The sequence below is a fragment of the Acomys russatus genome, chromosome 7, assembly GCF_903995435.1.
Source record: "Acomys russatus chromosome 7, mAcoRus1.1, whole genome shotgun sequence".
NCBI lineage: Eukaryota > Metazoa > Chordata > Mammalia > Rodentia > Muridae > Acomys > Acomys russatus.
The window spans coordinates 43,476,465-43,489,505 of NC_067143.1; the positions used below are offsets into that span (position 1 = coordinate 43,476,465).

At 38.8% G+C, this 13,041-nt stretch overlaps 2 protein-coding genes across 11 annotated transcripts in view; one reads left to right on the forward strand and one right to left on the reverse strand.

Annotated features, from left to right (window-relative positions):
- Positions 1-13,041, forward strand: part of Dlg2 (discs large MAGUK scaffold protein 2) — a 1,899,378-nt gene that overhangs the window by 613,575 nt on the left and 1,272,762 nt on the right. The window lies entirely within an intron of this gene.
- Positions 10,315-10,917, reverse strand: LOC127192346 (armadillo-like helical domain-containing protein 2). Its single transcript, XM_051149646.1, has one exon. It carries the CDS (start codon positions 10,915-10,917, stop codon positions 10,315-10,317), a length of 603 nt encoding a protein of 200 aa, XP_051005603.1.

Below are 13,041 nucleotides of genomic sequence, written 5' to 3' on the forward strand. Positions count from 1 at the left end.
ACACCATCCTTTTTTGGAAAACAGGGTCATGCTAGTTTTCCCACTCCCCAGTAGATATACAACACCCATGAACATATAGAAAAAACTAACTGGACTTAATAGGTTATTGGGGTGGAAGGAGACAAGAATAAGAGCATAAAGTTAGGTCAGGAATGCAGTATCCCCAAAGGACCAGTCCTGGCACAAAGATCTACTTCCTTTTTCACATTTCTTTGTGTGGGAGAAAAAAAAAAAAAAAAATAGAGCTGATGTATTAAAAACTTCAAAAGAATAAGGCTGCTGATTTTAAAGCCCAATTTCAGATCATGGAGATCAAACGGCAAAGTAACTAAAGGAGTCTCGTGGCCTCTACAAAGTAGGGCCCTCCATGTCTGTCTCTGCCACTCTCCTCTGATTTCTTCTTAGATATTTTCTCAATGAGCCTTTCGAGTGTGTGGTCTCTTAGTCTTCCTTATTCTACGAGTATAAGTTTCATGATCCAAGTGGTTTGAGACACAGAGGAGATTGTTTTGTTCCTTTTTATGGAAGGGAAGAATCCCAAGCTTTCCTTGATTCTCAAGAGAATGAACACAGTCCCCCAAACAGTTTGCCTTTCTCCTTGATCTTTCCTTTGGTTTCAGTCTCAAGGCCTTTTCTCCAAAGAAGCCCTGTCTACCCAAGCTGTGCCTTGGGAGCATGTCTCAGAGTTTGCTGTTGACACAGCCTTAATTGTTTGTTTCCTGTGGAGATTTGTGTCCTTAAGGAATGCATATTTTAATGGCTCCAATACAAGAGTCCTACTAGTTATGTTTAATTTCCAGGGTCAGAATTAGTCCTTGAAGGATAGAAAAGAAATGTCCAAAGTAACCAGCATTCTACAAAAGCAACTCAAATCGGATAACAATAATTACAAATCAACTTGAAGGATTCTGGATGGTATTTTTGGGATACTCTTACTCAGGATAATGTGAGAAGCTATTGGAGATACAATGTAAAACCCGCGCTTTCTTTTTGCCTTTAGTTGTTTGCTTTTAAGGCTTTTTCCCACCCAACTTCCTTATTTATTTGTCTGGTCAACCCTGTGTGTGTCCCAATCTGTCATGCACACTGACTCACACCTTGGCATGTTTACACACCTTAAACGTGTTTTAGAAATAATTGAAAATATTTAGAAATTGTTTCTGTTGCAATTGCCCAGGGAGAATTACTGGGATTTAGTGGAAAGAGGTCAGGGGTGCTAAATATGCAGAAAGATTGGAAGTTATTATGCATAATTTTCGGCTCACAATGTGAGTAACTGCTTCAACAAGAAACACTGACCTGCCCACAGCTGTGTACTTGCTCCCTTCGTCTCTTCTCCACCATTGTAATGGTGTGCATGAATGTCTCAGCTGGTACTCCAAGGAGCAGCAGCAATGTTAAGAAGAAATAAGTATGGTGTTCTTATTAGGCTATGTTTCAACATCACTATTCTGCTTCTAACTTTGATGACAAAACATGGTTACCTTGGCAATTTGGAATTATTGATGATGACAAAATTTAGGAGATTGGTGTGACCCTCACAGATGTGTTAAAGAGTCATGATGAGCCCCAGAAAGTGGTAGAATAATCTACTTCTGCTCTGTCAGGTTGGCTTTATTTTACTGACCTTAGTTGGCTTCGTGGTCCACAGAGAAGGAAGCCAGATACACGCAGTGGGAAAATGCTGAGATTCTTTTCTTAAGATGTAAACCATGCATATAAGTAAAATGTCCTGAGGAAAAAACACTGACCAGTTTGTTAGTTCCCTTATTTTGCTTTACCCTAACATGTGGGGAAGAATATCTGGGAAAGAAGAATCCAAGAAGCATATTTGTCTGTGTGTCTCTTTCTTTTCTTCTGGGAGGCCAATGATGAGAGCATGTCTTGGGCAGGCCAAAGAAAACTGCCCAAACGCTTCCATCCTGAAAAGCAAAAATCCCAGTCAGACAAGAAAGAAAGAATGTTTGAATGTTTGATTGTTTTTCTTCAGTGCTGTTCCGCTGTAAGACAGAAGGGAAGAAAGAAGGCTCCATGCTAGCTGGAGTTGTTTAGGTGAGTGCTGGCCAAGGTGTTTAGAAAGCAATGATTATATAAAGAAGGCATAGAAGGAAGATTTTTGCTTGAGATGAGACAGAAAATGACTATTTTAATTTTTCCTTAAAGGACTAAAGTACTTGTAGCAGGTAGAGGAATTGCTATTTAGCAGAGTACCCAGTAAAAATGGTTCAAGTAAACCAAGAGAGAGACATAGAAAAGTAAATCTGGGAGCCACGGGGTTAGCTGAGGTAAAGGAGAGAAGAGAAAAGACAGAAGAAGAAAGCAGATTGCACATCTTCTAGTTAGTGAAGGATTTGAGTTTTCCCTTCATGCCTGATCTGCTTTGGGAAACTCCAGTGCTTATTCATTTCACCTTTTTTAAAAAAAGGAAATAGACATCAGTTTTTATTCATTGGAGAAATACAAATTAGTTTCTGACATGCTTATTTTTAAAACAAAGGTTGGTATTTTTAAACTTTTAATTAAAAGATCTTATAAGAACAAATCTACCTGATGTAAATCTGTTGGAAGGTCTTGCTTCACACTGTTACTTACATTCTATGGAAACAATGTGTAGAAATGATCTCAGTAGCCTAGACCTGTGAGAAATCGTGATTCATGCCCACAGTTACCTCCAGAAATGCCACGGAACAACAAAACCTGGGGAAAGAATTTAATACTTGCTGCTAATGCCTACAACTGGACTTAAACAAAAATGAAGTGCCAAAGCTCTCCGAAGTGAATAGCAAGTCATTTTATTTGACTTTCAAATATTAGGTCTTGGAATGTTTTCAAAATCAAGTCTTGTAACCTATTGTCAAGAGGAGATAATAGGAGGCTCTGAAAATGTCAAGGCAAAGGTCACATCTGACATATTCATCTCCAGGTCTGACCAGCACAAAAAACTTTACCATTTTTCTTGTCCCCAACTTACTTATCCCTTAACTCTCCTAGGTTAGTTTAAAGATAGGATAACAGATCTGGCTCCTGGTTGGTTACAATATGCTGCCATTTTATTTTTGGATATGTTCTTGTATTCTTCATACAGTTACTTGCCAATACATCTGGCTCACCAAGATATAAGTTGTGTGTGTGTGTGTGTGTGTGTGTGTGTGTGTGTGTGTGTGTGTGTGTGTGGTGTTGTTATTTGTTTTTTTCTAACTCTAGATTTGGAATTTTGCCTTATGTAATAGTAGATGCTCAGCAGTTGCTTGCTGGGAGAAATGAGTAACTTGTCTCCTTAATAATTCCATATGGCAAGTGTAAACATAGAAAAAGTATGGAAAGAATGTGACCCATGCTGAAATGTTATGGGAATGATCCTCAGAGTGAACTTGTATCAGCGCAAGCATGCTGGGCATTCTTAAACACCAAGTGAAAAGGTTAAAATTTAAAATTTTAATGATGTCCGTGCCCTAAGCTACTTAGATGTTCTTTGCAAGAAGTAAATGGTACAGTCACAGCACTTACTATGTGGGGGAGAGGGTGTGTTCCGTTCCATTCATGTGTCCAGTACATGTTCAGCCTCTGAGCAATAAGTCAGTGTGAGGCAATGTCTCTGTACTTTAATGGTCTTATATTCAGGCTGACTAGAAAGGTGGGAAATGTATGCAGCTTTCACAATCTTAGGAGAAAGCAACCACATCTCAGGCTAGTCAGGCTGTACCATTTAATTTTCTGTGCAGATAGCTGTCTGACACAGGGAGCAGCTTTGAGGCATGTCACCAGGAAGCCTGGGCACTTTAATGCCTGTGTCTCCCTGTGGGGTTTGCAGTTGGAAGTGAGCAGTCAATTCACCTAAGGCTTCTGTGTCACAGGCTAGCCACTTGAGCCTTCTGCTGACAATTTTCTGCATGTTTCCCAGAGTCAGGTTAGGGCTTTCTTTGGCCAGCCTAATGATGATTTCTTTCTCTAGTATTTGTCCTCTCTCAGGTGAGCTACATCTGTTCCATTTATTCTCATTCACTGTGACTCCCACATTATCCCTTTGTCCCAAGTGATTCACAGTATGATTCTTGTACCAGTTTTTCAGAATTTACTTCATAGTACTCTTCTTATTTTCAACTTGCTTGTTAAGGGCCTTTGAAATTGATTATTTTCCTAGATGCCACTGATTTGGAATTTTTCTAGAAACATCTGCCAGTATAGAATATTATAAGTGTTTATGTATTTGAATGCCAGAATTCATAACTGCAAGAAAGACACAAGGATTAAAACAAACTTAATTTCAATGTTTTAATTAAAATGAATTTTGAACCTGAGAGTTGATGCTTTATAATGAATGGATAGTTGTGGCCTTATTTTTGAAAGATGACACATAAAACATTCTGAGACATAGGCATGTAATCATAGGGACAATCAATAGTAATTATTACTCACAGTTGAAACTGCTAGTGGCACACCTCAATAATCTTGCTTTAAACTGCCCCGTTCTGTACCTTCCATTATTCAGGACCCATTTTGTTCCTTCATAATAGTGTTTGAAATGTGCTGTAATCACAACTTCTTCATTGATGGGACTCTAAAAGAACAACTTAAAGGAAGAAGACCTTCTTTTATTCGTGACTTCAGTGATTTCAATTCATGGTTGGCTGGCTCTACTGTTTTTCAAACATGTAGCACTGTAGGAAGATCATGGCATATGGGCATGGAAGAGGGAAGCTGCTGACCTCCAGCAGCAGGGAAACCAAGAGGGAAAGAGAACAGAGACTGGACTGTCACCAGTGACCGACTTCCTCCAAGCAGGCTGTCTCCAAACATTTCCACCACATCCTTATAATTCCACTAAGTGAGCTCATCCATCCATGGAGTTGGAGTCCATGTGATCCAAGCATTTCCCAAAAGCTCCACTTCTGAGTATTGGTAGCCAAGTCTTCAGCACACAAGTTTTAAGGCACACTTCCTACTATGTATTTGTCACTTAATTTTGCCTTTATCTTTACATTTTTGTGATTAGAATACACACACACACACACACACACACAAACTACATAGCTCATATCAGTTCAACTCTTGAGTGCCTCTGCTATTTACTCAGTCCTGAATATAAGCTTAACTCCCTCTCTAGCCAATTCTTTTGTAAGATAATACTGCCTTGAGCTACCAATAAATTGTGAGAGGCTGAGCATTGTCTTATGTTTTCCCAGTACTTTACGGTGTAAAATGCATCATGCTTTTGTTTGCTTGTTGTGGCTGTTACATGGAGTAGGGATTTCTGTATACCTAGGGGATCTAACTGAACCAAAGATGATATCCTGTTTGTGAGGCAAGATATGACTTGCTGATGGACTTATGGCTATTGCAATGACTGAGACAGACCCAGAAAATCCTCTAGCCATCAAAGTTATTTGCTGAGAAGCTATGGAGAGCAGGTATTTCAAGTAGTCTTGTATAAGGTTCATTCCCCTTTTTGTAGGACACTTTATTCTTTATGATGATCCTTCACTTTAGAAATGCAATCTAACCTCCACTCATACACAGAAAACATGTGTCCACCCCTTGTACAAAATGGGGATTCTAATTCTTGTTTTACTTTCATGGGGTGAATATGGAATTACTATGATGAATGCATCTTTCAAGCAAGATATCCATGGAGAAAACTAGATTGGTATTCCCCTAATGAACTAGAAAACCTTGGTCATCGCTCACTTGTTATATATATATATATATTTTTTTCTTTTAACAAAGACCGTCAGTTTCTATGATAACTGAGTATAGTTTATCTCTCATCAGTCAACATAGTGAGGAGGGAGCCCACTATATTAAGAAAGAACAAATTAAATTAGATATATAGTCTTGCACATATTTCTTATCTTGTTTCATTTTTAAGGACACATCTAAAATATAGAATTCTAGAAAAATGACCAAAAAAAAAAAAAAAAAAAAAAAAAAAAAAAAAAAAAAAACCCAGCAACATAGCTTATCCTAGCTATAGGAAAGTTAGGTGGTAAGTGGCAGACAGCATAGGATTGGTCCACAGTATAAATGAAGATCCTGACTTCACAGTTGATAAATTTGTATCATTTGTTTTTTTTTTTTTTTCTATTTTCTAGGTAATCAAGGCCTTATTGGGTTCAAACCCCTTGACTGTATAACTTAACATTTAGTCATGCATATGGGTTGTGTTTTCCTGGGATCCTGGGCGGTCATTCCTTCTGTCCTCAAAATACCCCATCTATTCATATGAAACTACATAGAAACCATTACAAAATTTACAAACTTTCATCTCCATAAAATTTAATTCTGTATCACTGACCTGTATATCTAGCTTCCTAATCAGTGCCTTTACTTTGATGTCTTACGGGAGCATCAGATCTCTTCCTAAAGTTTATGGTTTCCTTCTGATCAATGCCCTCCTCTATACTCGTTCACCATGGGTTTTGGCCAATCCATTTATGCTTTGTCATGCCAGTTAGGATGACTTCTCTTTCTCTCTGGCCCCCTTAATGTTTCAGTTTTGACTTCTCAGTATTTCTTGAATGTGTCTATTACTCTTCTGCTACTAGTTTAGTTCTAGGCATCATCTTTCCTCATCTTCCTGTATGTTTTTATCCTGATAAGTCTATACTGCATGCATCAGACAGAATTCTATACAATAGGTCCTTATGTATGTGTTGTATTAATCATTTTTCTCCTAAGGGTCTTTTCCATTTATTCAACTGTCAATTCAATCCACGTTTCTTATGTGGAAGCTTTCCTTGACTGTGCACAAATATACATTTCTATTACATAGTCTGAGGGGTTTTTTTTGTACTTATCTCTCTGTCTGCATTGTTAAATTTAAGGTTGGCAAAGCCAAATGTCAGGTATTTTTAAAAATTATTCCATCTATTGTTTCTAGCATAGGGAAATATATAATTTAAGAATATATAATGCAAAACACAAAGAAACTGTCATTGTGTGTGCTTCCAGGATCTTCTAGAAGTCATCATAAACATGGATGACATCCTACTTTGGTCCCTTTATGTTTTATAAGATCCGCATCGCCTAAAGGTTGTGCCTCACAGAAATCTTTAGATTTCACTAATAGCTTCCTTTTCCTGGTGCCCTGGTAATCTTTTCAGTAACTTGGAGTACCAGTTTTGGTGGTTAGATTGCTGAGAGAAGAGTTTTCATCAAGGCTCTTGTTCATAAGAGAAATGGCAAATGATGTCAGCTTTCCCTAGAGTAACATCTGTGTTTGTATTTGGGCATTAGCATTTCCTTGAATCTTTATAAAGTCAGGTCATTTCAGTAAGATGTGGTATTTTGGAAATGTAGTCATCATAATGAATAATTCTGCTCCATATCCATGGACAAGACTGAGGTCACTTCCTCAGTTTCTAGTTGATCTGGTAATTTTTATATTGAGGAGTATTTGGCCCATTCATACATCTTAAGGTTCAACATGTTCTTTTTAGGAAAAATAACTAAGAAGCCCAAAGGCTGTGTGTTTATTAATTCACCCTCAAGTCGTATTCTAAGAATAGTAAGAACAAGAGAAAAACTCATAGCCTTACTTATGACAATAAATTCCAAGTGAGTGACTCCCTTCCAATACTTCAGGAAATTTGTTTTATGAAGCACTCTTCAAAGTGCGGCAGGATTGGATGTCTTCCATGCTCACAGGCCTTATCTGGTTTTCCCTTCAGGGTTTTGGCAAATCTGTTAGTCACCACATAATGTCATAAATTACCACATAGTTGGTGGTTTAAGACAACACACATTTGTGATCTTACATTTTCTGGTGCTTTAAGTATTACAGGAATAAAGGAAGCTTTCAGTGGGGTTGTAGTTTCTCTAGAGGCTTGAGAGGCAAGTCCCCTTCTTTATCTCCCTAATTTCTATAGGCTGCCTGCAGTGCTAGCTCTTTGCCTTCCTGTACACCACTGCCGCTGCCAGCACAGCTCCTTTTTAACCCCTACCCTCCTGTCTCTCTTATGAGGATCCTGTGATTTACAGTAACCTTCCCATCTCCAAAGAACATATCTGAAGGTTCTGAGAATTAGTACACATATCTATTACAGGAGATGGTATTCTCTCTTCTATACCAAGTATATTTAATAATTCTGAATTCCAGACAGACAAAATTAAAGTTCAGAGATAAATATTGTAGCTTATATTTTTTTAATTTTGGTGCCTTGAAGTCATGAATTTTCCCTTAGATCTAAAATGCCATGTATATATTACAGCTGCTTATTATTAGTCTGTTTAATTTTCTGTCTGTTCAAACGTGAAGAATCATCATTTGTTGTCTTAAATTGTGTATTTGATCAATAAAAACCATCTTTTGAATTTGTGAAGAGTGTCAAGCTGTTAAATCACTTGAGATCACTTACATATGAAAGTATGGTATAAGTGATTAAAACCAATAACTATTTATGAAAGCTAATATAATTCAACCCAGTCCTTAAAGCTCACCACAGATATCATCTCTTTGATTAAAAGATTGCTGACCTTAGAGAGAAGTGGGTATGACTTCCACTTTATTATGACAGTGTCATATGTAACACTGTATTACAGCATTTGCTGCATTGGTGTATTGATCTGTTTATGTCTCAAACTACCTGTAAATTATCCAAGAGCAAGGACTGTGTTCGTGCTTTTCTTAGTACTGATGCTGCACTTAACTGGTCCTGTCATGGTGGTGCACTGATGCTCTTTCCTGAAGAAATGAGTCTCTGTGTAACTCTTCTTTGGCATCATCCAGCTAGATACATCTTAACAGTGATGGTTGAATATGCTAATGAGAAAGGATGAGAGACTATGGAAGGATGACTAGAATCCACCTCCATTCCCTGGTAAAACAAATCTTTGCATATGTCACTGTGAATGAGGTTCAATTAGTTATTTTCTCTCATAAAGCTTGATGTAATGTAATGTAGTGAAACAGATTCACATGTATGCATTCCAGATTATTGATAGAGTAAGCATGGCATCAGAGAAATTAAATAAGATTTAGAAACACTTGTGAAATTTTAAAACATTGTATTAAGCGAGAAGAAATTAGATCTGAACTTGGAAGTACTATAGATAAGTTCAGGACATATGAATCTATCAGAATTAATGGTCCTAGGAAATATAACTTCAGACACACTGTCTTTTAGCTTGTTCCTCTGTATACAGAAATAACATGCTTTTACTTCCTAGTTACCTTCACCCCTTTGGTTATTTAGCAACTCTCTTACCATTTGTTGGCATTTCACTGTATCAGTAAGAGGTTTGCTCATAGACTCATAGCTACCAAAAAGAAAATGATCAATCATGCTGCACATAATGTTCCCTTAATTTCTAGAATGTAAGTAATAGACTGTGAGATCAAACCAGTTGTGTGTGTGTGTGTGTGTGTGTGTGTGTGTGATTTTAAAAATAATATCCTACTAATTAAATATAAAATTAAAAACAAGTTCTCTGAAGTAGCTTGAGTAGGTAGCTGAGCGATTTCAAGGTCTGGGACAGCCCAGTATAAAAATAAGGATAATAGTGTTAGGAAGAATGAGACTAGGATATGAGGAACATTCTCTGTGTAACACTTTTTTGGCACAGACTAACTACATCATAGCACTGACTGAGGAACATAATAATAATACAGGATGAAAGAGTCCTTAAAAATGACCATAATCTATCTCCACTCCCTGGAAAACAAATCAAAGCACATGTCATACTAATAAAGATCAATAAGTCATTTTCTAACATAAAACACAGTGTATGTATGACTAGAACAGAGTGATGTGCACATATTCTGAATTAGTGACAGAGCAAACAATGTCAGAGGAATTAAGGAAATATATGTCTGTCTTCCAATTTATATATGTATGCATCTACACATATGTATGCATTTTCTTTATTTCTGGATATGATGGGACAGAGAATAAAACCAGGCTCACCTTTAATCACTATGAGAGCTCCTATGTTTTTTTAATGGTTCTCTGAACCACCCTGGCAGATGCTTGGAGTTCTAAGACCCATGTCTCATTTGCCCACCCAGCATGGCAGCCCTTTTCAATGCTCTACAAAATTGTCTAAGATCTCAGTTGAGCCCCTAAGCACTGATATTCATGATGTAAGCTCTTAATACAAGGAGAATGAAGAAAGCTCTAAGTATCGTCCTTCTTCAGCTCATGTTTGGGCAATTGTGTTGTTGAGACTTTATGGATGAGGCTTCTGACATCCATCCCTAAGAGCCAGAATCTCAGGGTGTTTTTCTTTTTCTTTTTGGATTTTATTCTTTATTTCAGGTTTCCAGGGTAATGCAATGGTACAGAGAGCCAAAACGTGTTAACTAGACTGAAAAAAAAATTAACTCCTGTGAAAACCTATTAGGAAATACAAGACCTCGGCAAAATTTTCAGACCACCCAGTCCAGTTCTCCATAGCCAAGATCTGCAGGTGGTATTTTAGAGAGCTGTAGGACCTCAGCTCCTTCATGACAGATGAGTTATTACAGGTCATGGCTGAGAGAGTATAGCAGATCCAAAACTTAACGAGGTGGTGGCTGTTCAGTTCAGCTTTGACAGTGGAGTTGCAGGTAGCATCGAACAAAGAGATGAAAGTAGGAATCAACTTCATCTGTCTGGCCCTCTTCTGGCTGGTGGGGTTTAAGTAGCACCAAGACGCCACACTCTGCAGCAGCAGGATCTTCGCCTTCGATGATATCACCTTACCACTCTGCAGAATGGAAGCGACGTCTTTCATGTACTCAGTGGCAAACTGTGCAGCACTCGTGCCTCCTGTGAAAGCCAGTAGTCCAATTTTCTGGGCAGCCAGAGCTCTCCTTTCAAGGATTGTACATGTATTCCTTAGCGTGAAGCCAAGTTCCATAATTTTTTCTCTGTGAAAAATGGAGTCAGCTGTGGTGGCTGACTTGTCTTTTTCCTCCGGGGAGGGCTTAATAAAACACATCAGAATAATCCTACAAAGCTCTGTGCAGGGTATACATAGCAGCTTGAGCATCTGACATGGCAATTTGCAAAGACATCTACACAAAACACAGATCCACAACTTGCTGGAGGCCATTGGTGCTCGAGAGAACCTGCAGGGCTGGAGATCACAGCCAGCAGTGCTGGGGGCACGCTGCACAGCAACAAGATAGAACGGAATGCCCCGCAACAGGGTGGAACCCGAACATAGGAGCCAGGAGCAATAAACGCCGTGGCCGGCAGCGCCGCCAAGGTTCCTGGGTCTGGCATTCTGGGCCCTTTAGAACTAGAACAGAAGCACGTTTAGATTCTCTGGGGCCACAAATCCTCAAGTTAAGCTGTTTTCCCCCAACACTTAACTCACTCCTGTCTATGCTCCTTGTCTTGAGCTGGGGACTTTTCGAACTAACTACTGGCTTCTGAGCAGCCTTTCCCTGGAGCTTGCGTCGCCTATCGAAAGGGTGCGGTGCCCGTTTTTCTTTACATTGCAGACTTGCCCTGTTTTAACTAAGAAACTAAAGCCAGCAAGAGAACCGTCTCTCACAGGGTGTTTTTCTTGAGAGTCTGTAGCCATGGTTTTGGGACGTTATTGAGTTCCTATATCTACCACCCTTTTCCACCCTAATCCTCTCCAAATCCTTAACACTAGGTGTCAGGAAAAAGTTCAGAGGTAAAAAGGGAGCATAAACCTCTTGAGTACTTCCCGCTGATTAGGAGTGTTGAGTTCCTTGGGGCAAGGTCAATCTTTGTAGTCAGAATACCTCCAAGCAGCAACCACCAACCCAGCAATCTAGCAATCCAGCTATCCAGCAATCCAGCTATCCAGCAATCCAGAAATAGCAAAAGCAGCATTAGATACCATTAGTAGCAGGGACTAGCAGCAGTAGTAGCAGTGGTGGTAGAGGCAGTAGCAGCAGTGGTGGTGGTGGTGGCAGCAGCGGCAGCTGTAGCAGGGGCAGTGGTACAGGGAACAGCACCTCTTAGACTCTTAGAAGTACCTGGCCCCTTTGAGGGCTTTGGCATTTGTAAGTCCCCAGAATTCCAATTATAAACTATCTTCAGATGACAAAATCATGTCCCTCCTAGAGCATGACACACATTATAGAAAGCTGCTGTGGACAGTCTGAAGCAGCCCCATATCCCACAGCTGAGATTAAAATGAAACCATATTCACATAATTCTTTTTTTAAGAAACCAAAATTCTTTATTTTTTTATTTTTTTTATTAATTTATTCTTGTTACATCTCAATGGTTATCCCATCCCTTGTATCCTCCCATTCTTCCCTCCCTCCCATTTTCCCCTTATTCCCCTCCCCTATGACTGTTCCTGAGGGGGATTACCTCCCCTTGTATATGCTCATAGGCACCAGCCAAGGACAATACAGGCGGTAAATTTTAAACCCCTACCCAGATCTAGCCAATGATCAGAACATTCTCCACAGTTGAGTGGAGAGTGGGATATGACTTTCTCACGTACTCTGGTGCCTCACATTTGACCATGTCCCCTGGAGGGGGAGACCTGGTGGCACTCAGAGGAAGGACAGCAGGTTACCGAGAAGAGACTTGATACCCTATGAAACCAAAATTCTTACTTCAAGCTTATGTCTTCTAGAGGGCTGTTCTGTAATGTTCCCTGAGCCTTAGGTGTTTTCTAGATGTATCCATTGGAACCTGGCTCCACACTTCTACATTTTGATCTGTTGTAATTACCATAAGATTCTTAATAATAGTTTAGTTCCAGTCTTTTGTTTGCTGGTGATGTTAGCTCCAGGTCTAAAGCATAGTAAGCTCCTGTATCATACATATGATTTTCCCTGAAGGAACACAATACTATATTAAGAAGACAATCTCATTATATTTGAATTTTGTTATATTCTGAATAAAAAAGATCAAAAGACTTGTTACTATTATATATGAGACATATATATGTTACTATAATATATGACATGTGTGTGTATTACTATGTATATGTACAGATTAATAGATATCTACAAGGCAATGGATATGAATAAACATAGATATGGAAAGACATTAATATACTCACCCATCCATCTATGTTATAGATTATCAATATACCTCATTGGCAAATACCCTTGTGAGATAACTG